The 25,967-nt window shown below is 58.3% G+C and overlaps 1 protein-coding gene across 1 annotated transcript; it reads left to right on the top strand.

The window, feature by feature from the left end:
- The first annotated feature begins 262 nt into the window (after nucleotides 1–262).
- Nucleotides 263–24,914, top strand: BCORL1 (BCL6 corepressor like 1). The gene is made up of 14 exons (XM_064670329.1): nucleotides 263–402; nucleotides 7,777–7,915; nucleotides 10,178–10,268; nucleotides 10,440–13,076; nucleotides 13,375–13,540; nucleotides 13,935–14,015; nucleotides 14,171–14,602; nucleotides 16,538–16,767; nucleotides 16,868–17,074; nucleotides 17,161–17,327; nucleotides 17,457–17,602; nucleotides 18,460–18,537; nucleotides 22,739–22,892; nucleotides 23,461–24,914. Exons 2-14 carry the CDS (start codon nucleotides 7,830–7,832, stop codon nucleotides 23,735–23,737), a joined length of 4,752 nt encoding a protein of 1,583 aa, XP_064526399.1. The 5' UTR covers nucleotides 263–402; nucleotides 7,777–7,829; the 3' UTR covers nucleotides 23,738–24,914.
- Nucleotides 24,915–25,967: the final 1,053 nt, after the last annotated feature.

Raw genomic sequence — 25,967 nt, 5'->3', positions numbered from 1 at the left:
CCGGGCGCGGCGGCCTCCCCCCCGCGCCCCTCCCGGGGCCGCGCCGGGCGCGGAGCCCCCTCCCTCCCTCCCCGCGCTCCCTCCCTCGCTCCCTCCCCGCGCCCGCCCGTTCCCTCTCCGGACCGGCCCCCCCGCGCGGGCCGGGGCGCGCGGCACGCCGGGACGCGCAGTCCGCGGGGCGGCTCGGTGGCTCCCGGCCCCGGCGGACGGACTACGGCTCCCGGCAGCCCGCGCGGCCGCGGCTCGCTCTCGCCCTCACACTCCGGCTGCCGCTGCCAGTGTCTCCGCCGCCGCCGTCGCCGCCGAACCGCCGCTCGCAGCGCCCGGGGTCCGACCCGCCGCCTGGGGCAGGGGCCCGCCCCGGCCCGCCGCCCTCCGCCGCCCGTCCGCCTCGGGAAGCAGGTGCGTGCCCGCTGCCCCGCGCCGCCCCGCGCCGGACCCCGGCCCCCGCTGCCCGGGCACCCCGGGCCCGCGCCGCCCCGCACCCATGGTCGGCGAGGGCAGGCGGGGGGGGGGGAGCGGGCGGCCCGACCCCCCCTCCCGGCCGTCCGGCCGGGGTCTCCATGGAAACGGTCCCGGGACACCCCCGGGGGCGGTGGCGGGGCGGCGCGGGGGGGGCTGCGGGGTTGGGGGGGGTCGGCAGCGTCCTGCGGCGGGACAGCGGCGGGGGCGCGGCGGGGCGGTGGGCACTGACAGCGCCGGGCGGGGGGCAGCGAAGGGGCGGCGGCGGCGGCTCTGCTCCCCGCCCCGCGACGGCGCGGCGGTGCCGCTGCCCTGCCCGGCGCGGCGGCTCCGGCTCCGGCACCGGCGGCACCTGCCGCTGCCGGGGCGGTGCGGGGGGTCCCGGGGCGGGGCGGGGCGGCCGCGGAGCGTGGCGCTGCCGGGGCGGCGGCGGGACGGCGGCGCCGGGCGCTCGCGGAGTTTGGCGGCGTGGCCCGAGCCCGCCCCGGCCGTCACCGTGCCCGGGGCCGGTCCGACCGCGGGCGCCGGGCGGTGGCGGAAGAGCCCTCCCCGGGGGCAGCGCGGCCGCCGCCACCTCCATGTCCGGGGCTGCTCCGGTGCGGCAGCGCGGGGACCCGGCCGCGGCCGCCGGGGCTGCGGGACGCTCCGCCGGGGAGCGGCCCCGGGGGCAAACTGTTGAGCCGGGGGCTGCGGGAGCCGGCGCGGGGCAGCGCCGCGGGGCCTGGCCCCGGGTAGGGCTGCGGGGTGCGGGGCGAAGCCCCCGGAACGGCCGCGGGGTCGCCGTGTCCCGGGCGGGGGGGTGCCCGCCCCGCGGGGCCGTGGGCCGTGCCGTGTCCCGGGCGGGGGTTGCCCGCCCCGCGGGGCCGTGGGCCGTGCCGCGGCCTCGCGGGGCTCGGGAGCGGGACGTGCCGTGCCGCGGGCGGGGGGCTCGGCCGCGGAACCCCCGCGGTCCCGGCCTCGGGGCGGGCTGGGGCCGGGGCCGGGGCCGGGGCGGTGCCGCTCCGCGCCGACGCCCCCCGCGCCCTGGGCGGGGCGGCGGGGGCGGCCGGTCCCCCCGCCCGTGCCCACGGTGATGGCCGGGCAGCGGCAGGACCGGGCTGAGGAGGCGGCGCTTCCTGCCGCTGTCACCGGGGAGGAAACCAGCCCTCCCGCGGCGGTGTGGTCGGTACCGGGAGGGGTCTTGGCTCCTCGGTGAGCGATATCGGTGCCCTCATCCCAGCCTGGGTGAGGCCGGTTCAGAGCAGCACTGGGAAAAGGTCTTCCAGGCTAAAATAGAGACGAAGCAAGTTTCTCCTCTCGCAGAGCATCTGCTCCCCAGCACCCTCGTCCCCAGGAGTCTGGGGATCAGTGCCAGGGCAGGGCCGGTGCATCCTGCGCCCTTCGCAGCTCCTCTGCATCTTTTTGGCCATTTCTGCAGCAGCCTTTCATTCCCTTCCTTCCCTTTCCTTCCCGCTGTGCCGCTTCCATCACCCTGGCTAGCCCTTGGGTTTAGCTGCTCCTGGTCCCGTGGCTGGCTGGAGGCTGTGTGGTGCTTGTCGAGGGCACTGGCTCTGTTGCTGTCACCTGGGTCTGGAGGCGCATTCCAGATGTCAGAGCCTGGGCTCTGATGGGGTTTGGCCTTCAGAGCTAACCTTGGAACCTCTGGGCTCTGGAATGCCAGCCTGGCTCCTGGGCAAAGGAGGCTGTGCTCTGCTTGTGGAATTTTGGACGATATGCACCTTGTCAGAGATATTTTTGAATGTTATCCTCCCTTAATGGCTCTTTTTCAGTCCTTAAAAATTCGTGGGCTTTGATGGGGACAAGCCTGGTTGTTGCAGGCGAGCGAGGCTTTAGTGACACCAGTTGTCCAGCAGCTGGGACCGATTATGACAGCACTGCCCAGTGTGCAGCAAACTTATTTTTTTTCTGAAATGAGGATGGGTTTTCTCTTTTTTATTTCCAATTCATCGTGCCGAGGATATATAATTACATGTGGTGTTACTGTGTCTTTAAATCAGCTTAAGCAAATGCGTGTAGGCAAAGCCTGGCTCAGCTCCGCAGCGGCCGGGGCTGCTGTGCAGGCAGCGGGGACCAAACCCGGCTCGGGGCCACCGTTGCTGGGCACTACTCTGCCCAGACAGCCACAGAGATGGCCTGGCCCATCCTTGCTGGATTTTGTGCCACTCTAGTCATTCCTGGTCCATTCTCCTACAGTTTCTGACCTTTGCGTGAGTGGTAACATAATATAAGATAAACTGTTCTCTCTCTTTCAGTTTTCTAGTTTAAATTTTTCCCTTGTTGCATATCGTGCCTGCTGTGAGTCCTGTGAGAAGGCTGTCATGGGGCTTTTGATTTAATTTTTTCTTTAATTTTTAATTTTTTTTGTCAGCAGTTTGCTCCAGAGGGTTTTCAAAGCAGTGCTTGGAGCTGAGGCGTCCCGGGCAGCTCTTGGGATTGGCACTCACTCCAGCCCTCTGCACCTTCAATGGACACCAGGCCATCACATATCAAAACAAATATAGTTCCTTGCCTGTGTTACTAATGGCAACGAAGAATTGCCAAAGTGAACAAACTATGGCAAGGGAAGGGAGACCTGCCTGTCACTGCAGACTGTTCCCTTCTGGCCCACCTGAGTGCCGGGAAGAGCCACAGGGCACATCTTGCCTCATTCCACTGCTCCCGCTCCCATCAAAGTGGCCGGCTGCGCTCTGAGCACAGAATCCCACTTGAGTTTCCAGCAGCTGACCTCATTTTATATTTTGTAGCCATCCAGGGGATAAAACCCCCTTCCTTCAAGGCTTTGCTGCTCTGGGAATGAATGTTTCAGAGGTGTTTCCCGCAGGTGTGTTTCCAGGGTCAAAGTGCATCCCTCCCGGCCTTCCGCAGTGTCCCCTGGCCACAGGAGCCACACGGTGCCATGGGAAGGCAGCCACTGTGTCCTCCCCATCTCCTGCTGCAGAGGGATGTGATGGCCTTTCTCCTGTTCCATACCCTAAGGCTGGGAAGTCCCTTTCCTTCCTCTGCGCCGCTAGCCCACTCAATGCCAGCGAGGGTGGAGGCACCACCGAAGGGGCAGCATTTACTGTGTCCCTAAAGGCTCCAGAGCAGCTGAGCTTCACTGAGTGACTGGCAGTGGGATCTCCAGATCTGGCTCATGCCGTGGCTGCCACTTGTGCAGGGGGAAAGGCAAAGCTGATGTTCTCCCTGAGTGAACTCATGCTGTTGGCTGAGCTCTGGCAGTGGTGCGCCTTGCTGCCGGTCGGGTCTTTGCTTGGTGCTCTCCCACCTGCGTCGAGAATGATGTGCCTGCCTGGAGCCAGGTGGAGGGAATCCTTGTGCTGGGGGATTTTAGGAGACTGGCTGCTGTTGTTTCAGTACCTGTCAGCTCACACTTGCCTAGACAGGGTGCAGCGGGGACAGTGTCCATCACTTGGTGTGTAGCTCATGTGCCAAGGCTGGGATGGGGGACAGGAAGGGTAAACACCTTGACCTCCAAGTGGTTTTAGTACTTGGAAACGTACAGAGCTGGAAAATACATGGAAAGCTTCTTGTGGGGGATCAGGGCAGCACGGTCCTACAGAGAGATGTATTTGCACCATGGAGAAGTGGCTGCCTCTGGGAGGAGCAGGGAAAAGCCCTCTTCCTGCACCAGTGGGCCTGGCTCCACCCCAGGTACCGTAAGGTGGACGCTCTAGGAGGTCATGGCTCTGGTTAATCTGATCAAAGTGAGTTAGACCAGGTGGCAACGTAGCTGTGACATCTGTGAGGGCAAACACCAATAGCACCAAACTCTCCAGTGACTAGCAAACCCTTGGCTACTTGTGGCTGGCAGGTTGGTGCCAACCTGAGAAGTTGCTTTGTATGTTTGCCAAGGCAAGGGCTTGAGGAGCTGAGAGTTGAGTCAGGTCAGGGACCTGATCCGGCCGAGGGATCTCTGTCACTGGGAGGGATGGCTTCTGAATCTACTCTGCAATGCCTTTGGAACAGCCTAACAGTGGGGTGAGAGGTGTGAGTGTGAGGGGCAGTGTTGCAGTGGGAAACAATTAGGAAGTCTCACCTTGGGCAACTCAAGTTGGGATCCCTGAGAGCCAGGGAACAGACAGGATTTAACAGGGGTCAGCACGGAGGTGCCGTGGGCTTAATTCTCATCAGCAGTGGGAGCTGGTTGGTGAAGGCCAGGGGAGCCTGTCTGCAACCCTGGCTTGGCCTGCACTGAAACGATGGTTGTCTTGGTGCTGTTGGGATTTTAGTGCAAGGAGGATATGTGTAGAGATAGTGATTAGAAAATATCCATTCCTAAAGACCTTCAACTGAGGAAACTTGTTTCCATCACCATACAGTGGTATTTCAGAAGAGAGAGTAATTTCTTGACTTAATCCAAGGGAATTTCCTTGCAATGACCAAGTCATTGCTAACCTGAGTAAAAGCAAGCTTTCACTGCAAGGAAAACCTCTTCTGTTTTGCTTTTCCTGGAGCCTGGAAGAGGCAGGTTCGCAGAGGAGTATCCTCTCCTTTTGCAAAAGGATGAGAGGTTTTGCCTTAATGAACAAAACCCCCTTTTCTTTTAATTCACTGTGTTAATTTCATTGCAAGCCTCTCTGAGAGCTTGTCATTGGAGGTGAGCGTGTTCTTGCAGTTTGCTCGCAGTTCTTAGGGCACGTTCTGTTTTGGGAGGTGAAGGTGCTTTAATACCACACAAGCTTCCCCACGCAGAACGCCGCATTGATGTTCTTACTTCATTCTAAACTCGTTTGCTTTGGCGTTAATTAGAATTGGCTGAGCACCTATTTAGCTAAATCAAAATAAGACTGTGGTTTCATATACACTTCCTTTGGCAGACGTTGTGGATTAAGTAGAGTCTGTGCCAGGCTGTGCCCTCTCTCCCTCTTGGTGAAGCTGATCTAGGAGCTGGTATGGGTTAAAACCAGTCCAGCCAGGAAAAAGATAAAGGAAAAAAGGGTTTTAAACAGATGTCAACTCCCTGGTCAAGTTTACTGGGACACTGCAGGGCTTCAGTAACATGACTGAAGGGGTGAGGGGAGAGAAGGGCTTCAACAGTTTCTTCAACAGCTTCTTCTACTCGAAGGCAGGCACGTGAAGCCATGCCCTAGTTGTGTTCTCCAAGGGTTTCCTACGAGTTTAATTACATCCCTTTAAAGTTGCTTCCAGCTGCACCAGTGTAGATGGGAGATTTGCTCAGTTTCCTCGTGTCGACTCTGCTAACAGTGTTCTGACCCAGGGAGGCTGCGCTTGCTCTCTCTGGTTCAGCCTTGGGAGGCTGCTCATCCCTACATTTCCCTGGTCTGCCTTCTTAAGGATGCTGTTGCTCTGCTGGTTTGTGCTTGAGCCCACATCTGGTGCTTGGCCCCTGTTTTATTCCTTCTCTGAGTTCATATCTGGATTCTTTTTCTCTTCTGTTCTTCGTTCCCTGCGAAATGCCTGTCTTTGGCACGTGTCCCACATTGTCCGTAGAGGATAGAGGCCAAGAATCCATGAAACAGTGTTGATCTCTGTCGCTGTGTCCTCCCAGCTCTCCTCTTGTGGTTGTGCCTGCTCTTTGGACCAGCTCTTACTCGAGCACTCCAAACGTGCTGTTTCTCCCAGCTCCTCGTACCACCCCGTTATCACTCCTCCCTTGCCAGACCTATTCCAGGGTCATGCCTGATCTCTGCTTGTCCCCAGCTCCTGCTCCACGTTGTGCAGCCACACGCATCCCCTTCCCCCGTTGCACAGAAGATCCCTTTTGATTCCTCCCAGAACATCTGTCCTGCTGCTGTGTTCGGGGGCAGAACCTTCCTCCTCCTCTTCTTTCAGTTTAGCCTAAGATGGTGAAATCCCCGCAGATTGTTTGTTCCCCTATTTCCTTTATGTTGCATTTCTCTCCAAGCATCGAAAGACTCCTCCCCTTCCTGCTCCAAGCCACCTCGTTCTCTTTGGGTATGACCCTGCTCTCTGCCTCGGCGTCTGCCCGGCTACCCCGTCGCTATTGAGGATTTCTCCCGTCTCACAGTGTGTGTTTTTAGCAGGTTTCCCCTCTTCCTCGACCTCTGATTTCCGTACTCTGTTTGCTCACTTGTGCCCTCGTACGTGCAGATGGGTCCGTCGCTTCTCTTTGGCACACCAGCTGCCTTGCCCCCGTTTCTCCCGTGTGCCTGGCCCTTTTTTCCTCTCCGGCGGATCCCCACTGGCACGTTCAGGCTGCAGTGAGGACACCCGGCAGAAGCTGCATTAGGAGGAGCCGTTCAGTCCCACTGCTCGGTCCCTTGAGCCGCTGGCCAGAAGGTCCCTGTGTGGCTCCTTTCATGGCACAAGCTGCTGCTCGTCCCATGCAGAGCTGGTGTCGCCAGGAGTTTGTCAGGGAAAAGACATCCGACAGAGATTTGGGTTCACGTGCTGCTTTCAGCTCATTCTCACTCCCACCGCTGCACCGAGAGCATTGCTGTGGCTCTGTGCCTGCTTTACCTCTGGGGCTTAGTATTTTTCTGAACCTCCTTGATAGCATCTCTCTCCCTTTTGCAGTCAGTCCTGCTTGGTTCGGCTGAGTCCACTTGTTAGCGCAGGAGATCCTCTCTTCCTGCGCTGCCTTTTCCCTGGAGCAGCAGAGCTCCTCAATGCTCCAACACCCAGCGCTGCATGATTGGCTGCGACGCTCTCCCCTGAAAGCTCCACCCAGCCGACAGTGCGTCGTGGATGCTCCCGAATCTCTGGATTCCCTCCTGTTTTCCACCCGTAACTCCACGGAATACCAGCACCTTCCTGATGGAGGGAGGGGAATAATCCCTTGGCAGCACTTGTTGGCAAACCTCTGCTCCCTCCAGACCCCCTCTTGTTTGAGGCTTTGCCCCTTGGACCCGCCACACACTGCCTTAGTCCTGTTAAGCCTCGGGGGTGTCAGTGCTGTCAAAGACCATCGCCTTGGTACAGCTCTGCCTGGCAGCTCCCGGCACTGGAGGTTCCTCTGGAGGGAGGAGAAAAGTGGGGGAATGTTTCGAGGGATGCTTGTGTGCATGTGTGTGTGTGCGCGTGTGCATGTGTGTGTGTGTGCGTGTGTGCGTGTGTGTGTGTGTGTGTGCATGTGTATGCGCGTGTGAAGACATTTGTGTGAAACTCTTGGGGTAGCCAGTGGTTTTTTGGCAATAATGTTGTTCAGTGCAAGGATGAGTGGATTCTGTCCCAAGGCACTGCTGATTCCTTCTAGCCCTCTCCCAGACTTGTGGCATCCTGGGGCATCGCTCCGTGTCTGCCTGACAGCGAAGCTGGGGATGAGTTTCCCAGGAGCACTGTTTAAGGGATCATCCCGGGGAGAGTTCCAAACCCTCTGTTTCCCTTTTGCAGGCAGAGCGGCCCCTCGAGCCCCAGTAGGTCCCAGAGGGTGAGGAGCAGCTGTCATGATCTCTACAGCACCTCTCTACAGCGGGGTGCACAACTGGACCAGCACAGAGCGGATTCGCATGTGTGGCCTCAACGAGGAGAGGTGAGGTGCGTGGGCAGCGGGCGGGGGAAAAAGGAGAGAGGAGAAAGTGACTTGCTGGGGTCTGAAATGGCCTGAGGTGCAAATGAGCCGCAGGGAGGGTTTGGATGTGTTGGCTGTGATGGCATTGCAGGAGGGTCCCCACACCCTGTGCCTCCAGCGAAGTCTCTGCAGAAGATCTGTTGCTTGTGCGTGGCTGTGTTGCCTCCACAGCTTTGATGGTGAAGGCCAAGTTTTCTGCATGTGCTATTGGCTTTACCAGACCTGTGCTCTCAAAGCTAAGGAAGGAAAAGATCTTGAACCAAGAGCTTTTGGTGACCCAGGAGAGTTTGTACCAACCAAACGATCAGATGGGAGAGTTGTGACTTGCCACCAAACAGGAGATTAGGGAGGATTAGTGGCTGGGAGGCAGAATCGATCAAGCCAAGCTCCTGGCAGTCCCCATGGCTTTGTATCGCCTGTTCATTCCCGTGGCTGGGAGGTCTTGTTCTCAGAACCGACCAGTTTGTGGCTTCCTCAAGCCCACCACGTCTGTTCCACGCGTTTGCCGGAGCCAGGGAGGTTTTTATGTGTGCAGAGGCAGCGCGTGGCTCTCATTCCTGGCCGGGAGTGCCGAGGGTTTTAGCGGGGCGTCCCCCGAGGCCGCTGGATCAGCGGTGGGCAGGGACGAGCCCCGGCTCTGGCTCGGGGCAGAGCTGATCTGCCGCCCGCAGCACCGCCGGGCGCCCTGCGCCACGCAGATAAGGGCTGCGATGGCGATACCCGCCGAACCTCTCGGCGCCGCTCCGAGCTTACAATAGACGTCAAATTTTGGAGTGTCTGGGCAGAGGGGGCTGAGCGGGCGCTCCCTCATCCGCGATCCCCATCCCATCGCGGGCAGCGCTTGTGCCCCGTCCGCGCGGGCCCTACCCCGCGGGCGGGCTTCACGGGCTGCCCCGCGGCCGCCGCCCCGGGAGGAGCCTCGGCAGGGCCGGGCGGAGGCCGCGCACCGCCCTCGGGGCTGCCCCGGGGCGGCTGCCGGGGGCTGGGCGGGGGGGCCCCTGCAGGTCCCGGCGGGCCGGGAAGCGCCGGGAAGCGCCGGGAAGCGCCGTGCCCGGGCGGGCCCCGCGGGGCTGCGGGCGGGCGGCTGCGCTCGGGCTCCCCCTCGCGTTCGGCCGCGGCGCCGCCCCGGCCCCGCGGGGACCGCGCCGGGCCCGGGACCACCGGCACCCCCCGGACCCCCGCCCGCCCCGGCCCCTCGGCCCGCTCACCCCCCCCGCCGCGGGCTGCGCCGAGGCGGCCCGGCCCCGTCCGCCGTCCCCGCCCCGCGGCCTGTGACGGGCGTCCGGGGGAGCGCTGGGAGCGCCGGCGTGGTCGGGAGCGCCTGGAGGAACTGAGCGAGCTGTCATCGACCCGAGGGTCGGTGCGGGCGGCACGGAGGCAGCCGCGAGCGGGGTCCCGGCGCTGCGGGTACGGAGCAGGGTCCCAGTACTGAGGCAGCCCGGAGCAGGGTCCTGATGCAAGGGGTGTGGAGCAAGATCCCGGTACTGGGGGTGCAGAGCCCAGGGAGGAAGCTTGCACCCATAGCTCATGTCTCTGACTTTGCTGTGAAAGCCCAGGATGTAGGGACCAAATCCAGCTGAAATCATGTCATGTACAGAATCCAGACTTGATCTGTTTTATCCTGGCACCAGCAGCTTTTCCCAATGTCCCTTAAACACTGGGGAAATGCTGTCCGGTGAATACTGCCAGGGCAGGAGTGTCCCAGGGAGGTCACAGTCCTTGTCCTGAATCCAGGCTTTTCACTCAGGAATCATATTCCAGAGTGAAAGGGTCAGACATGCTGGTCAGCAGGACGTGGCACACCGGGATGGCTGTGGACACCCACTGCTCCTATCTGGGCCACCTGAGTCCAGAGAGCTTTAGCACCGGAGGGAGATCCCACAGCCAGCTTTGCTGGGCTGGGGGTGCCAGGGCAAGGAGCAAGCAGGAAGAACATGAGCAGGAGGAACATGAGCAGGAGGAACATGTGGAAGGGGAGACAAGCAGGATGAGGCTCAGGGGAGGATGGGACTGGAAAGGTGTGATGGGTCAGAATGGGAAGCAGAGGGGACAGGAGTGGGTGTGTGGCTCTGGGCTGTGACACAGCACAGTGGGGAGGGCTGGGCTGGCCGTGGGTAAGGAAGGTGCACAGCTGCTGCCCTGTCCCACACAGGGACAGGGAGGGATGGGATGCCGGCGACGGTATTTTGGGGTTTTGTAATGCTGTGTCTTTTTCTTGCCTAGGAGAGCCCCCCTTTCTGATGAGGAGTCTAAAACGAGCAGCTCCCAGCATTTGGGGTCTCAAGAGTTTTGCGTCAGCAGCAGCCTTTCCGAGGTGAGCTCTTTGCCTGCACGGCAGGGTCCAAGAAGGCCATTCCCTGATGGAACAGGCCAAACAGAGCTATTTGCTGCTTCTGCCTCTGTGTCCTGGGTGGGAAGATCCTGCCTGCTTCTCTGTGAGCCACTTGCACGGCTCCCAGGAACACCTTCTCCCTTCTCGTTGCAGGTGGAGCTCACAGCAGTCAGCGGTGGTAGCAGCAGTGCCCAGGGGCTGGATGCTGATGGCAAGGTGGAGGAAAAGCTTGGACCCAAACTGGAGGAGCAGCCACCTGGTCCCAACCCAAACCCGGAGAGTGCAGGAAAGACTGTGACAGATGATGCCCTGGGCCCTCTGGCAGGTCAGGGGGATGGCAGAGGGCAGGAGCCAGCAACCCCCAGAGCTGTGGAGGAGGAGAGCAGTGGCGCTGACACTGCCTGGACACCAGCAGATCCTCCCAGTGACAAGCAGGCTGATGCTGCCCCAGCCTGCTCCGTGGCTCCAGAGAGCGAGTCTGCTGGGAAGGAGAAAGCCCCCCCGAGCACTGTAGCACAAGGGCCAGGCGTGCTGGCAGAAGGGACGTTGTCCGTGGTTGTCTCCAGCTGCAACACCTCTGCCTCCACTCCTGCCACCTTCACATTGAACAGGGTGTGCTTTCCCCCGTCTCAGGCCCCTGCTATGCAAAAGCTGCCCCTGTCCTTCCAGGCTGGTGCGGTGCTAAGCCCAAGCCAGTCTCTGGTGTACATCCCCCCGCCCAGCTGTGGGCAGCCGCTCAGCGTGGCCACGCTCCCGGCCACCCTGGGGGTCTCCTCCACACTCACCCTCCCTGTGCTGCCTCCCTACCTGCACGAGCGTTGCCTGCCAGGCATTATCGCTTCCCCAGAGCTGCGCTCCTACCCCTACACCTTCTCTGTCACCAGGCCCTTGGCTTCGGATGCCAAAGTGGTGTCTGTGGAGGTGAGTCAGGTCAGCTGCCCTCCACCCTCAGGTGGAAGCGGTGCCCAGGCTGCGGCCGAGAGTGCTCCCCTGTCCAGTGCTGGCCCGGCCCTGCCCTCTGGCCCGGCCCTGCCCTCTGGCCCGGCCCTGCCCTCTGGCCCAGCCCTGCCCTCTGGCCCGGCCCTGCCCTCCAGCCAGGCTCCACCGGCAGCACTGGGTGGGAGTGCCGCTCCCTCCTCCGGCACCACAGCGCAGGCCAGAGCTCCAGCAGCTCCTGAGCCACACGCTCCAGGGGCTGCCACTTCCCTGTCTCCTCTGAAGTCCCCTCCCCAGCTGGAGCGTGAGATGGTCTCATCCCCAGAGTATAGTGAGATGCCTCTCGATCTCTCCTCCAAGTCCAACCGCCAGAGACTGCCCCCGCCCAGCCAGCGCAAGACTCCCCCCATGCCCATCCTCACCCCTGTGCACACCAGCGGCAAAGCCCTGCTCACTACCGTCCTCTCCAAGTCCCAGCGCGCAGCCCAGGCTGCAGGCAGCAGCGTCACCTCGTGTCTTGGCACCACCCCACCCTTGGTCATCTTCCCTGAGTTTCTGCGCAACGGCGAGCAGGGCTCCTGGGTGAAGAACACCACGCTTATCAGCACCATTCCCGGCACCTACGTCGGCGTCGCCAACCCAGTGCCCGCCTCACTGCTGCTCAGCAAGGACCCCAGCATGAGCCTCGGCAGGGACCCACGCCACCTGCCCAAGCAGGAGCCCATCTCCATCATCGACCAGGGCGAGCCCCGCAGCACCAGCGTTCCCTGTGGGAAGAAGGCCAACCAGGTCATCGCAGAAGGACAGCAGGATCCTGCCAAAAGACTTCATGGCAGAGTTGCTCCAGGAGCTCCTTTGTGTCAGTCCAAGGACATCTCCACCTGGAATCCCGTCCAGGGAAGTGTCTACCCACGATGCCCTGTCAACGGAAAACCCTCCAATCCTCAGCTTCTGCCTCTGGGCTGGTCTCCTTACCATCAAACCCCTCTGCTTTCCATCGGCATCTCCACGGCAGGACAGCTGCCCCCAAACCAGAGCAGCCCCTGCAAGCCAACTGGAGCAGGTGAGCTCCCGACATTCCCGAGTGTGCAGCCCGCAGAGCCCAGCACGGCTGCCCAGAGCCTGCTGGAGGGGCTGCCCCGGCTCTCACCTCAGGAACAGGAAGCTACAGCCAAGAGCAAGAGCTGCCGGGTCTTGCCCAAGCCCTACGAGGAGCCGGCCAACCCAGCCCCGCTGGAGGCAGGTCCAGCTCTTCAGACCAGCGCTTTGGATGGGAAAGGGGGGACAGGAAAGCTGGACAACGCTCCGAAGAGTCAGGAGTGCACCCAGCCGGAGGCTGGCTCCGGTCAGGAGGGCAACGCACAGACTGACGCTCCCCAGGGGAGCTGTAGCCTCAAACAGTCAGATGCAAAACCCAAAAACCAAGTGTTAGCGGCATATTTGTCGCACGACCTGCCCGTGGCTGGGCAGCAGGGCCTGCGGGTGGTGCCGGAGGTGCCCGCGGAGAGCCAGCGCAAGGAGCCGGGCTGTGAGGGCTCCCAGGAGCCGCCGGCTGTGGAGCCCCTCCCTTGTGTGCGGCAGGTGGATCTGTGCAGGGTCAAGAAGGAGCGAGTGGAGTGTGACGTGTCCTTTCCGTCTGTGACCTGCCTGCAGGCCGGGGCTGCTCCCCAGGCCTTCACCGAGGCCAAGCTCAAAGGAACGGGACAGATCAAGCAGGAGGGCAGCACGCGCTGCAAGGCCAAGCGGCAGCACGATGGGGATACCAGGCAGAGCCACAAGAGACTGAAGTGCCAAGGCCAGGATGACGAGGAGTCCCCGAGCAAGTCAGGGAGCCGGAGCGTGCATGGCCGGAAGGTGGGTGGGACGGGCTGGGACTGCTGGGTCATGGCAAAGGTGGGGCTGGGGGAGAGGAGGGAGCGCTCATGGTGGGGGTGGTTGAGGGCACAGGGCATTCTACCCATGCTCTAGGCATTGCCTGGCTGTGGGGGAATGTACCTGTGCCGCAGGTTATCCAGGCAAAAATGGATCTGGAGTGTCAAAAACACTGGAGGGCACCAGTGTGATGAGTGGGGGACGGAGTTTTGTCTCTTCTGCACTGCTCCAGCTCGTTCAGTTGGCAGCTCCAGCTTCAGCCTGTGTCCTCCCTTCACAGTGGCAAAAACACCACGACAATCCACATGAGCTCGGCAAGCGGGAAGGCCGAGGCAGCCTGGGCTCCATCACGGATCACAACAGCCTCAGGGTAAAGCGCAAGCGCAGGAGGCCAGCGAAGAACGAGTGCCCATCTCCGGCACACCGAGGGGACGGCCATGAGGAAGGTACTCTTGGGAACGGCAGGGGGTTGCTGCAGGGTCAGGCTGCCTGAGGGGCCAAACTGATCCCTTAAGGGATCTTAAAGTTCATCTTGTTCCACCGCCTGCTGTGGACAGGGACGGTTGCCACCAGCCCAGGTTGCTCCAAGACCTGTCTAACCCGGCTTGGATGTTTCCAGGGATGGGGCATCCCGCACCTCTCTGGAGAACCCGTGTGACAGGGTTTTACCACCCTCATTGTCAAAAACTTCTTCCCTATATCCAACCTAAACCGATCTCCTCCAGTTTAAAGCCATCCCCCTTGTCCCATCGCAGCAGCTCCTGCTGTGGGAGCACTGCACTGCCCTTCCCAGGCTACAGGCCCGTGATGTGTTTTCTCAAGGCTCGGTTTTCCTCACAGGTTACCTGGAGAAGAAGCCCAAGAACAACTTTCGGGATTTCATTCCGGTGGTGCTGAGCAGCCGGACACGCAGTCAGTCAGGTGAGTTGGTGTCAGGGCCCCCAGTGGCAGTCCTGGGCGGACTGGGAGCATTCCCTTTTCGTGTGGCCTTGTCTCTGTGTTCTGTTCTGCTTTAAGGCTTTGTCTTGTGGAACCTCTTGGCTTTTTTGTCACCTAGAAATCCCGCTTTTTTGCAGGAAGCGTCGCTGGCTCTTCTGCTGGTGTGACGGGAGAGTGTGATGTGACCAGTCAGGAGATTTTGCCGTTGCTGGAGGAGGATCAGGAAGAAGAGGAGGAGGAAGAGGAGGAGGAGGAGACATCCTCAAAACATCGCAAGCTGCGCAAATCCCACAGGACATCCCACTGCCACAGCCGCAGGGACAGGGACAGATCTGCGTCCGAGAGGAACAGCTGTTACACGAGGAGGACCCGCGAGCTGCCCTGGAGAGCAGAATCACCCAGGCAGCTGTGGGAACCCAATGAGGAGGAGGAGGAGGAGGAAGACGGCCACATCAAAAGGAAGAAAAGGAGACGGCAGAAAAGTCGGAAATACCAGACAGGGGAATATCTGACTGAGCGGGAGGAGGAGCAAGTGGGCTATCCTCACCGGAGGCGGAAATCCAAAGGAGGTACAACCTGGGAAGGGGGTTCTGGTGCCAAACTGGGAACCAGTGTGGGGATTTTTTGTTTTGTTACAGTGAGATTTTGGGGGGATTTTGGTTTTCAGGGGTTTTTTTTTGTAATGATGAAACTCTGTCATTTTTAATTACTTGATGGCTACAGCATGGGCCACTTCAATCAATTGGCTCTTCTTTCAGAAACATTTGCAGTAAATTCCAGAGCAGTAAACAGCAATTTATGTGGCTAATTAGACACTGATCTTACCCTCAGATTAAGACAGAGGGCGTGGGAAAACAAGAATGGGATGAGGTAGCACAGTGGAATATTTCTGGACAAGCCATGTGCCCCTGGGAGCACTGCTCAGCATTCTGGGCTAGCGCAGAGGGATGTGGAGCCATCACGATTCAGCTGGGCTGCTCTTGGCTTTGTCTTGCTTTGTGAAGGCAACTTGCAGATTTGCACCAGGGAGCAGGAGGGTGAGAGGATTAACAAGAGTGGAGTGATGGAGGAACCCTTCTCTGTGCTTTGTACATGCGAGGAGGAGCGCACCGTGTGCCCACCTGTGCCTGTCTCTGCTCTGCCACTGCTCTTGCTCCTTCCTCCACAACTGCCAGACCTAAACCTAAACCGTGATCAGCATTTCCCTGAGGGCAGCAGTCCCTACAGTCCCCTCTCCCTGTGCAGGGACACACATCCCTTGGTGTCTGATGGCTCAGTGTGTGCCTGTAGCTCGTAGCTGTGTCCGGGGTCACAAAGGCAACTTCTGCAGGGGGGAGAAGTTGTCAGGGACAGCACTTCTGCCAGCCCTCCACAAACTTGGGCTGTGCTCTTGGAGGGGATGTGGTGGCCACAGACCTGTTGCCTTCTGCCACATCCAAGCTCAGACTGACACTTCTTGGGAGAGGCTGAGGTGCTGCTGAGCCGCTCTGAGGAGCAGAGGTGGCCACTGTCCTCCCACCAGCTGATCTCTCAAGCCAGGTTTCTGCTTCAGCAGTGTTACACTATCACCTCATTGTCTGAGAGCCTCTGTCAGACCAGGAACAAAGTTTCAAATGGGCTTCCTGGCATCTTGGCTACTCGGGGGTGCTCTCAGGATGCCTCCTGTTCAGAATAGGAGCCTGGAAGGAGGTTTGAGTGCAACAGCATTCAGAAGGGTTTTCTCCAGCAGGTTTACCACACGTGTTGAGAGTGTCTGCCTGTCGAGTTTTCCTCAGGGGGTGCTTTCTTGGCCCTCAGATAGGTGAGCTGCAGTAGTTTGGATTCAGAAGTTAGGGCTGAAGCCACCTCCAGTGGCAGTGGAGCCTGAAGCGTCTGTTTTGAACTGATCTTTTACTTATTTCATTGAGTGTCAGTAAGTCTTGTGCTGCAGGGTTGAGTGAGCAAGATTCACCCTTTCAGGATTTTTGCAAATTTTGGTCACATCCTTTTCTACCTTCTCTTCTCCAGACTGTCACAGTCTCTCTTGTTGGGTGACATCTCCACTCCTGCATCATTTTGGTTGCCTTTCCCATTCCCACTCCATTCTTCCTGAGGTGTGGAGACCAGAACAGCACAACAGTACCTGAGACATGCTGGCTTTGAGATTTTGTTTGTGGTTCTGCCTTGGTATCTTGTCCAAACACATTTTTCTGTACAAGATCTGTGGTCCCTGCTTCCTAGCAATAGCAGGACATAAGTGGAAGTTATGTGTGGTACTTGATGTGGAGACTTCAGAGTCTCAGCATAGTGTGGAATCTGAAGATGCTGCTCCTGGAGATCTACAAAACCTGCTGTGGCACTGGAGGCAGCATTGTCCCTAAGAGATGGAAAGTTTTGTTCCTGGAGTTTATCCTCTTGGTCCCATGAACCAACCCACCTGGACATCTCCCAGATCCTCACCTAGAAATGAACTGTTTGTTCCCAAACAAAATGCCCAAAGCTCCTCATTCCCATTTTTCGTTTAGATTTTAGGCACCGGAAGCAGAAGGAGTCTGGGAAGGGTAAAGGCACAGAACTACAGCTGAGGAGCAGGCTGTCCCCATCCCCCCGGAAATCTCAAGGACGCACAGACTTTCGGAATGGCTTCTTCCTGGAGCACTCTGACAGCTCTCCCGTCCAAGAAGAGCTGGAGAAACCATCAGGAAAACGCAAATGCAAAACCAAACACCTGGCAGGGATCTGTGATGAGGGGAAGGTATGGCTTGGAGGGATGTGGGGAAAATGTGTGGGGAGGAGAGGGAGAAGGGGTCTCCTGTGAGTCACGTGTCAAGGAGTTGTATTCCTTCCTTTCCCAGGGGAAAGGCTGCTGCAACCAGCTCAAAACATGCTCTCCGAAGAAGCCCCAGGACTTGTGGACACTTTGTAAGTCCCATCGGGTCAGCCCAGGGAGCTCCCCAGAATCGCCCACGGCCCAGAACATTCCTCCTGGAGCTCGGCGGCTGATTGTGAACAAGAACGCAGGGGAGACCCTCCTGCAGCGAGCGGCTCGCCTGGGCTACAAGGTGAGTGCTGGTGCCCCCCTGCCCCGTGCCCCCTGCCAGCTCCCCCAGGGCAGTGTGTGACGGCCACCATGCTCTCGTTGGCACAGGACGTGGTGCTGTACTGCCTGCAGAAGAAGAGCAGCGACGTGAACCACCGCGACAACGCGGGGTACACGGCCCTGCACGAGGCCTGCGCGCGCGGCTGGATCGACATCCTGCACATCCTGCTGGAGCACGGCGCCAACGTGAACTGCAGCGCCCAGGACGGCACCAGGTGAGGGGCACGCCTGGGCAAGGGCAGGTGCTTTGGGAGGAGCTGTCAGTCGTCACTAAATCGGTCCTAACCCAAACCAGAGCGTTTCCTTAGCAAACGCCCGGTCTCTTTCTGCTTCCGTCCTTGCAGGCCTGTCCATGATGCAGTAGCGAATGACAACCTGGAAACCATGTGGCTTCTACTTTCCTATGGTGCTGATCCCACTCTGGCCACGTACTCTGGGCAGACAGCAGTGAAGTTGGCCACCAGCGATGTGATGAAGCGCTTCCTCTGTGGTAGGTGCCAGGCGTGGGGGTGACAGCGCTCCCGTCCTTCCCCTCTGGCAGCGTGGAGGGCCAAGTCTGGGTGTCAAAGGGCTTGAGCAGCAGGTGACTCATCATTTTAGCTCTGTCCTGTCACACAAGCGTGTTTTTACCACCCAAACTTTAACTGTAGAGTTGTGTCTTTCCTATATAAGATACAAGTCACTTTTCAGTCTTCAGTGTGCAAGGAGGTTATGGTGCTGTGGTCACACACCTAAAGACAGTGCTCTGCATGGAGACACTGTTCCACAGTCCCTGGTTCTGCTGCCTAACCTAAGTGAGCATATTTTTGCTGCCAAATAGTGCTGCCTTCTGTGCAAAAGCAGCACTGCCCAAATGCTGCTGCTGACAGAAAGGGCCATTTTGGTTCCCTATGGCTGCATTTGGCACCATGTATGTACATGCAAGATGAGTGTTGTGGGTTCTCCCAACAGAAGGGACAGCCAGAGTAGTAGTGGTCCTCAGGTACAGACAAGACAGAAAGTCTCCAGTGTCAAAAAACCCTGTTTACCCTCTGTCTGAGCTCCTCCAGGCTCAACTCCACATGCAGGTGTTGGGGGGCTGATTTGGAGCTCAGGACCACCCTAAGAACCTTTCTTTCCAAGCCACTTGATGTTGTCAGTTGTTTTCCCTTTTCAGCTCCCATTTCCTGACCTGGGGCCTAGGGTGATGTCCTCTCCTGAGCAGGGACACCCTTCCTGCAAGCCGTGGTTCAGCCTTTGCCCAAGTGGGAAAAGCAGGAGGGGTGGAGCAGCTCCCCCCCAGATCAGTGGATATGCATGCCAGGATTGTGCTTTGCTCCATTAACCCTCTCGATTCTCCCTCTCTAGATTACCTGTCGGATCTCCAGGGCCGCTCCGACGGAGACCCTCAGACAGCCTGGGACTTCTACAGCAGCTCTGTGCTAGGTGAGTGCAGTCTGAGCCGGGTCACTGACAGCAGCAGAGCAGGAGGTGATGCCAGGTAACAACACATCGTTCCCTCGGGTTTGTCCACATCCCTCCCCACTCACACCTTGGATAGAGACTTTTCTGTGGTGTTACATGCTGGGAGTTGCTCCTGAAAGGGATTTTTTCTGTGGGAAACTGCGTATGTGCATCCCTCCAAGTGCAGGACTGGGCTCCCAAGTGCTGCTGGTAATTCCTGTGGGTCTTTGGATATCAGTCCCAGAGCGTGTCATTCTCCTGGCAGTTCTTGTTGCTCCCTTGCTAACCAGTCACCAAGGTAAACCCAAGGAAGGTGAAGGACATACTCTTTCATTCAAGCTATAGCAGTCTGGAACTTCTGTGGTTTCCAGAGCTGCCCATCCCTCTCCTCTGCTTTGGAGGGGAGGTGTTTATCCAGGGGAGGTCCTCTTCTTACAACACCAGGCATTTCCCAGTGAAGATGTTCTGGATCTGGCATGGGCCTGTGGCACAGTGGAGTCCCTCCAGCTGCTGGCAGGCTGAAAGGCTGCTTGTTGATTTTAGTTGCTCACCTTCATTGTTTCCAACACCCTTCTAGAAACGAAAAAAATCTGATACATTCAGGAGAGTGCTCTTGGTAGAGGACTTATCCTTGGAGGACCCTGATGTCTCTCCATTCTGGAACAAGAGAAATTCTGCACTCCTAAGAGCACTTTTTGTAGGCTGTTGTACCTCAGGCCTGCCAAGGAAACGGTTGAAACCTCAGCCTCCTTCCTCGAATTTTCTTACTCTTGAAGCTCTCACCAGCCTTTATGAAGGAAAAATAGCTATTCTTGGTGATATTTTTAAAGATATTACTCTTTTTGATTTATCACTGGTTCCCACTTGGATTTCTCTGATAAACAAGGAAGGAAAATGGTGTGTGAATTCGTGGATAGGAGTTTGGCTCTATTTGGTCACTACTGAGTTCCTAGTTGCCCAGAGAGCTTTGTGCTTGAGTTTTGGTATCTGCTTGTGTCCTTTCCTCTGGAAGCTCTTGTCTTAGGCTGTAGGCTGCTGTCTTCCCACATTTCTGTTTTCCACCCCTGTAGGCAAAAAGAAAGATATTGTTTCTTCAGTAAGCAAACCATCACTGACTCTTTAGGTGTTACTTGGGGGTGAAGGAGGACCGGGATGCCACAGTGATGGCAGTCCACTGCTCAAAGGGCCTTACTTGCATCCTTGGCTAACCCATGGAAAATCTCCACAGGGAGAGCTGGGGATTGCACTTCTTTTCCTGCACCTGGACCTTCGTTGAGCTTTTCAGAGTATTTCTTTATTTGGGAGTGGTGAAAGACCACCACATATCCAACCTCATCCAGTGGGACTTCACACCGAGTCCTGGCCGCTGTGGATATGTCTCTGCTGGGTCCCTGTTACTCACATGGTGCCATCTGCCAGGTTTTCCTTCTATCCTGGGCAACCCGAAGCTGTTAACAAGCCAGACAATTCCACACTGATCTGCCTCTGCCCTTCCCTGGAAGCATCATTTCATCCTTTCTGTACTGGAAAGTTCCTTCCAGTGTTGGTTGGGCTGATGTTCACACCTCTGGTGCTCCAGGCTTTAACAGGTACCCCTGTGGAGAACAGAGGTTCTCCCAGACGGGGGGGCGATGATCCCTGGGGAAATGTCAGCTGCAAAAAGATTCTGGAGCCCCGTGGCTTTGGTGTTGCTTGTAGGGTATTTCCATCTCTGGCTCAGGGAGACCCCAAGATGGAGCTGTGCCATGCTGCTGTCCAAGGGCCGGGCATGCCATCCCTCCTTCTGCCCCATCCACAAAGCATTCCCCGTGCTGCCTTTGGGAGGCTGCCCGGCAAGGCGGGAGCTAACCCAGCTGGGAAGTGATCCCTTGCCCTACCAGGTCTGTTTCCAGCAGGCACGGGAAGGGACCTTGCTCGCCATCCTCCTGAGATCAGCTTACAGCAGCGGTGCAGTGGCGGTGTCACCCTGTGTCACCCTGTGTCACCTGCACTCTGTCAGGCACTGCCGCCGGTTGCTGTCAGTGCTGCAGGAAAAGCAGGATGCCCGAGTCTGAAACATGGGGTTGGTTTCTTTACACCGTGTTTACTGGGTGTCCTGAAATGGCTCAGATACCTCAGCAGTTGCCTCGGGTCACCTGGAGTGGGTACAGCCCAAGGCAGGTTCTGCTCTGGAATAACCAAGCTGCTCCCAGTTGTCACAGGCAGCAAACAGCTCCTCCCAGATCATCCCTTTGGAATCTCCCTTTCCATCAGCTCCACCAGCTGAAGCACTGCTCGTCCCTCAGTGTAGAGGAGAAATCCCAGGCCCTGCTCGAGCTGTTGCTATTCTTTGAGGCAAGAATGTTGTCCACATTTTCTTTGAAGTCTGCAAATCTCTGGGGGCAGAATGATAATGAGGGAAGCCAGGGTGTGGGACCTCTGAGGTCCGAGTGTGGAAAAGTCATCAGTGTCCTGGACTTGGTGCTGCTGGAGCTCCAGACACAAAGTCCCACTCTGGGGTTTGTCTCCACCTGGGACAAACATTGTTGTGCCTGATTGTCTCCTGCGGTGGTACAGGATGTTCCTGTCCTTGTCCCAGCCTTCGCTCTCCTGACAGACAGGACTGAGCTTTCAGGACAGACACTGGGCCCTATTTTTGCCACTTTAAATGCATTTAATTCTCTTTTTCCTGCATTGTTCAAGAAACTTGAGGTTTTTCAGTGCTAATATCTGAGCTTTGCCAGCAGCGACATCAGATCAATATCCGTGCCACTTATTTTTGTCCTATTCTACAGTGAATTCGGACGATTTCAGCACTCTGCTTTTCTGTTTCTTAGGGATTTTTTTTCCCTTGGCAGCACTAATAAATGACTCTATTTTTCTCTGAGACCCTGCTTGAACCAGTGTCTCCTGTCATCTGCTGTTGTTCCTCTACTGGAATCCCATCCATGCTGGGTGAGCAGTCTGGTGTGTGGACCTTCCTCGAACCAGAAGATTTTTTGTTTGTTTTTAGCCTTTTCTCTCATGCATGATGTTGAACTTTTACACGATTGGTTTATTTGTTCACCAGCACATTGGGTCTGGCTGCTCTCTATAGAATCTAAACTCTATTTTCTGGAAGTTTTTGGAGTTATCCGGTATTATCTCACGGGTACAAAACCACTCTGCAAAACCAAGACTATTCATACCTCTTAATAATAAAATCCAGGCAGCAAGCTCCTTTTCAACAGGAGCTTTTCAGGTTGGTGAATAAGAAATTTGACTGTCTTTAAATGGTTTATGGATCCAGCAAGCTGTTCTCCATCTCCTCTGGACTCGGGTCCTGCTGGAGCTCAGGTGCCTCCTGGAATAGCCAGCTTTTATCTGCAGGGTAGATTCTATAAGTCATAGAATCATGGAGTGGTTTGGGTTGGAAGGGACCTCAAAGACGGTTTAGTTCCACCCCCCTGCCATGGGCAGGGACACCTTCCACTGGACCAGGTTTCTCCAAGCCTCGTCCAACACTTCCAGGGATGGGGCAGCCACAGCTTCTCTGGGCAACCTGTGCCAGGGCCTTGCCACCCTCGCAGAGAGGAACTTCTGTATATCTAACCTAAATTTCCCCTCATGTTTGCTTGGTTGGATTACTCTTTGTTGGCACAAACAAAGACTGTCCTCCCTGGTGCTGGCTTCTCTGGATCACCTTCTGGATGTTCTGAGGGTGGGATCTGGGTGGAGAAGCTCTTGAGCAGAGCACTTGCTGTGCCTTCCTTAGTAGGGCCTGTGCAGGCAAAGCCTCTCTACATCCACCTCCTACCTCACTGTTCCAGGCTCTTCCAGGCTGAGGAGGGCTGTGCTGGCATGGCAGAGGGGCCAAGGCCAGGTCAGGGACAGTCTGGGGTCTGCTAGTGGGGTAGCTCATGGTGCAGGTTGTGCCCTGTCCCACCTGTGGGATCACAGCACACCTGAGGTTCCTGCCATGACTTGGGATGTTCTTTCCAGGTGACCTGGTCAGCAAACAGTCTCACTGTGCAGAGCAGCCAACGCTCACTCTGGGACGAGAGGCTGGGGAGAGCAGGAGAGACACAGCTCACATGTGGCTGCTGGGGTGTTGTGGGAAGGTGCTCGTGGGGTTGTGGCAGCAGCCAGAGCCATCCCCAGGGAGTGCCAGCACTGGCTGCTGTGTGACTGTGAGTGGTGCCAACCTCTGTCCTGCCTGTTGCAGAGGGGAAGGACACCATCGGCTGTGACCTTCTGCTCAACCCTCCGGGGAGTTCAGACCAGGAGGAAGAGGAGCAAGAAGCAGACAACTTCATGTTTGAGTTCTCAGACAAGCCACTGCTTCCCAGCTACAACCTCCAAGTGTCCGTCTCCCGCGGGTGAGTATCCTTCCCTGGAGCAGAGAGCAGTACCATGGGGGGCCACAGCACTGGCACAGGCGGCACCACGTCCAGCACGTCAGTCATTCCAACAGGGTGAAGAGCAGTTGGTGTATCTCAGGTGGTTATTTTCACAGAATCATCACAGAATCCCAGAATGGTTTGGATTGGGAAGGGCCTTAAAGCTCATCCCATTTCAACCCCTTGCCATCCACCTTCCACTATCCCAGCTTGGTCCAAGCCCCATCCAACCTGGCCTGGGACACTTCCAGGGATGAACAGCCACAGCTGCTCTGGGCAACAGAGGGGAAGTTGTGGCTGCAGTGCTGGGGAAGTTGGGGAAGCAGCGCTGCCTCGCTTGGGGCAGCCTGGAATGTTCTCAGGGAGCAGGAGAGGCTCATCAGGTTTCCCCCCCACGCAGTCCTGCTCCGTGGGCAGGCACATCCTGCTGCCGTGGGTGCCTGTGCCATGCCTGTCAGGAAGCTCCCCTTTTTCCTCCCTGGGAGGTGGGCACTGTGCCTACAGCCCCCTCCACCCCTAACCCACTGTCCTCTTGCCGTCCTCTCAGGCCCTGCAACTGGTTCCTCTTCTCGGACGTGCTCAAGCGGCTGAAGCTGTCCTCACGCATATTCCAGGCCCGCTTCCCACACTTGGAGATCGCCACGCTGCCCCGGGCAGAGTTCCAACGCCAGGTGTCCCTGAGCCAGGTGCTGGCACAGGAGGAGGTGCCGGCGAGCCCCGAGCCAGCGCCGGGCACGGCAGAGACTGTGGAGCTGGTGCACTACGAGCCCGAGCTGCTGCAGCTGCTGGGCTCGGCGGTGGAGTACCAGGCCTGGAGCAGCTGACGGGGACGGGTCGCTCCCGGCATCACGAGGCAATAATAAGGACCAAGGGGAAGCAGCTCTCTTAGCGCCAGCAGCAGGGACCCGAGTCTTTGGGCAGCCACTCCTCCTCTCCTCAGGGTCTCCTGCAGCTGGGGAGGGAGGACCCTCGCCTCCAGGGACTTCCCGGGATCCCTTGGCCACGAGCAGTGGCGGTCGCTGCCGCTGCCATCCCATCCAGCCCCAGTGGGTGATGGAGCCCCTCCACGGGGCTCACGGGGCAGCGAGGGGTGGTGGGAGCCGCCGCCCCTCCCCACTGGACCCCCAGGAACTGCGCCTCTCCGTTTGCCCTCCCCCTCCCAACGTCTTCCATAGTATTTATTTAATTAGTATTTAATTTGTAATGTTTTCTTTGTTTTTGCTGAGTCTGTATCACTGTGATGGTGAGCTCCGGGCCAGGGGATCAGGCCGTCCCCCAGCCCTTCTCCAGCGTACCCCGAGGCTGGCCAGGCCCGGAGGGTCCTGGCCCTTGCAGCCTGGGGACAGCCCCTTCCCTTGGCTTTGGAGCTGGCTCCTGCCACCGGCACTTAGCCCCAGCCGGGAGCCAGCCCCACTGCTCCATCTTCTCCCGGGCTCTTTCCTCCATCTCATTTGTGCTGCTGCTCCCTGTCCCAGGCAGCTGCTGCCCGGGCAGGGGCAGCCCACGGCCCCCCAGCACACCCCAAGCTTTGGCAGCTTGTCCCCCTGCCCCAGGGACTGTCTCCACGGCAGAAGCCCCCTCCTTGCCCCACTCCCCACCGGTGTCCCCGGGAGCATCTCTCCGGGAGGGAGCGGGCATGGGCAGGCTGCTCCGCTCCGGGGCCGGTACAGTTTTATTGTACAGGTGCTAACAGGACTGAGGACGGGACAATCGGGGGATTTCCGGCTCTCCCCGCTCCCCAGCGGGAGCCTTGGGTGGGGTTTTTTTGTTGGTTCGTTTTTTTCTTTGTGTTGTGTTTCTCCCCAGCCAGGGCAGGCGTGTCCCCCCCTTGGACCCTCACTGCCAGCCTCCCCCTGGGGGCCCGGCAGCACCTTCTTTAAGCCGAGGGTTTTTTGCCTTTGGGTGTGTATTCTGGTTGCTCTTTCTGATTTCTGTTTTATTATATGCAGCAACAGGCTGTGGTGTCAAAAACACTGATGTACAGAAAAAACCTGCATCAGGCCCAATGTCTCCTGCCCTTTCTTCTGTGTCCTGTGTCTGGACAGGTTTCCATGTGTGTCAACTCGAGCCTGTGGCTCAGGGAAGGGAGAGGGTTGGCTATGGGGGCTGTGGGATTTGCAGGGCCCATGTCTCTGCACAGGGTTGAGCCAGATAAACTTGGGGGCACTCTGCTGCCTGACCCTGCTGATGGGAGCTCTGCAGCCAAGCCTGGCCATGGCCAGATGCCACCACTGATGGCTGGGTAGCCCTGTCTGCCCTCAGCATCCCCCCAGCCCCATCTGTGAGGCAACCAGTCCCTGTTTGGCTTCATTCACCCCTTTGGGAGCAGAGGGAGCTCATGGGGCTCCTCTGGGTATTGTTATTTTTCCTTGTAAAGGGTAGCAGGAATACCCTGATGGGGGTAAGCTTTGGAAGGAAAGCTTTGGAGGAAAGCTTTGCTCAGGCACTACCAAGGACTGACTCCCCAAGGGGGAACAGTGCTGCTCCCACTGCTCTCAGCACTAGAGCCGTCAAGGAGGGTCCCAAAAACAGAGGGGAGAGAGGCTCGTGCAGGTGCTACTACCCCCACCATGCTGGGGAGGTTCCTCCTGAGGCCAAAGAGGTGCAGGGGGGAGCAGCAGCAGGGAAAACTCACCAAATTTATGATCCGAAATGTTCTCTCAGAGGCAGGTGGGTGGAAGGGAGGGACCTGAAGGGATTCAGCCAGCACCGAGCCCAGGGATCTGAACCAGAGGAGCTGGAGCACCAGAAGGCAGGGGAGAGGCCAAGGGCATGGGCTCTGCTTGGCTGAAGGAGCGCAGGGGCTCTCCCTCTCTGTCTGCCGGCGCGGGCCTTCCCTGCACCCGCCTTTCTCCCGATGGACCAGGCGCTGGCGAGCACGATGGGAAAGGCGAAACCTTTTATTAACAGTCGCCGTGGCCAGTCACAGACTCGTCTCGATGAGCCACGGCCACGAGTACGGTGGCGGCTCGGTGTCCTCAGCGGTGGGGAACGCCCGAGGTGCCACCCCCGTCCCCGCCGTGCCGCCCTGGGGATGCTGCACCGGTTCGGAGC

The sequence above is a fragment of the Pseudopipra pipra genome, chromosome 13 (genome assembly GCF_036250125.1).
Source record: "Pseudopipra pipra isolate bDixPip1 chromosome 13, bDixPip1.hap1, whole genome shotgun sequence".
Taxonomy (NCBI): Eukaryota; Metazoa; Chordata; class Aves; order Passeriformes; family Pipridae; genus Pseudopipra; species Pseudopipra pipra.
The sequence above is the reverse complement of the archived record's forward strand: the minus strand, read 5'-3'. Positions and strand labels throughout refer to the sequence as shown.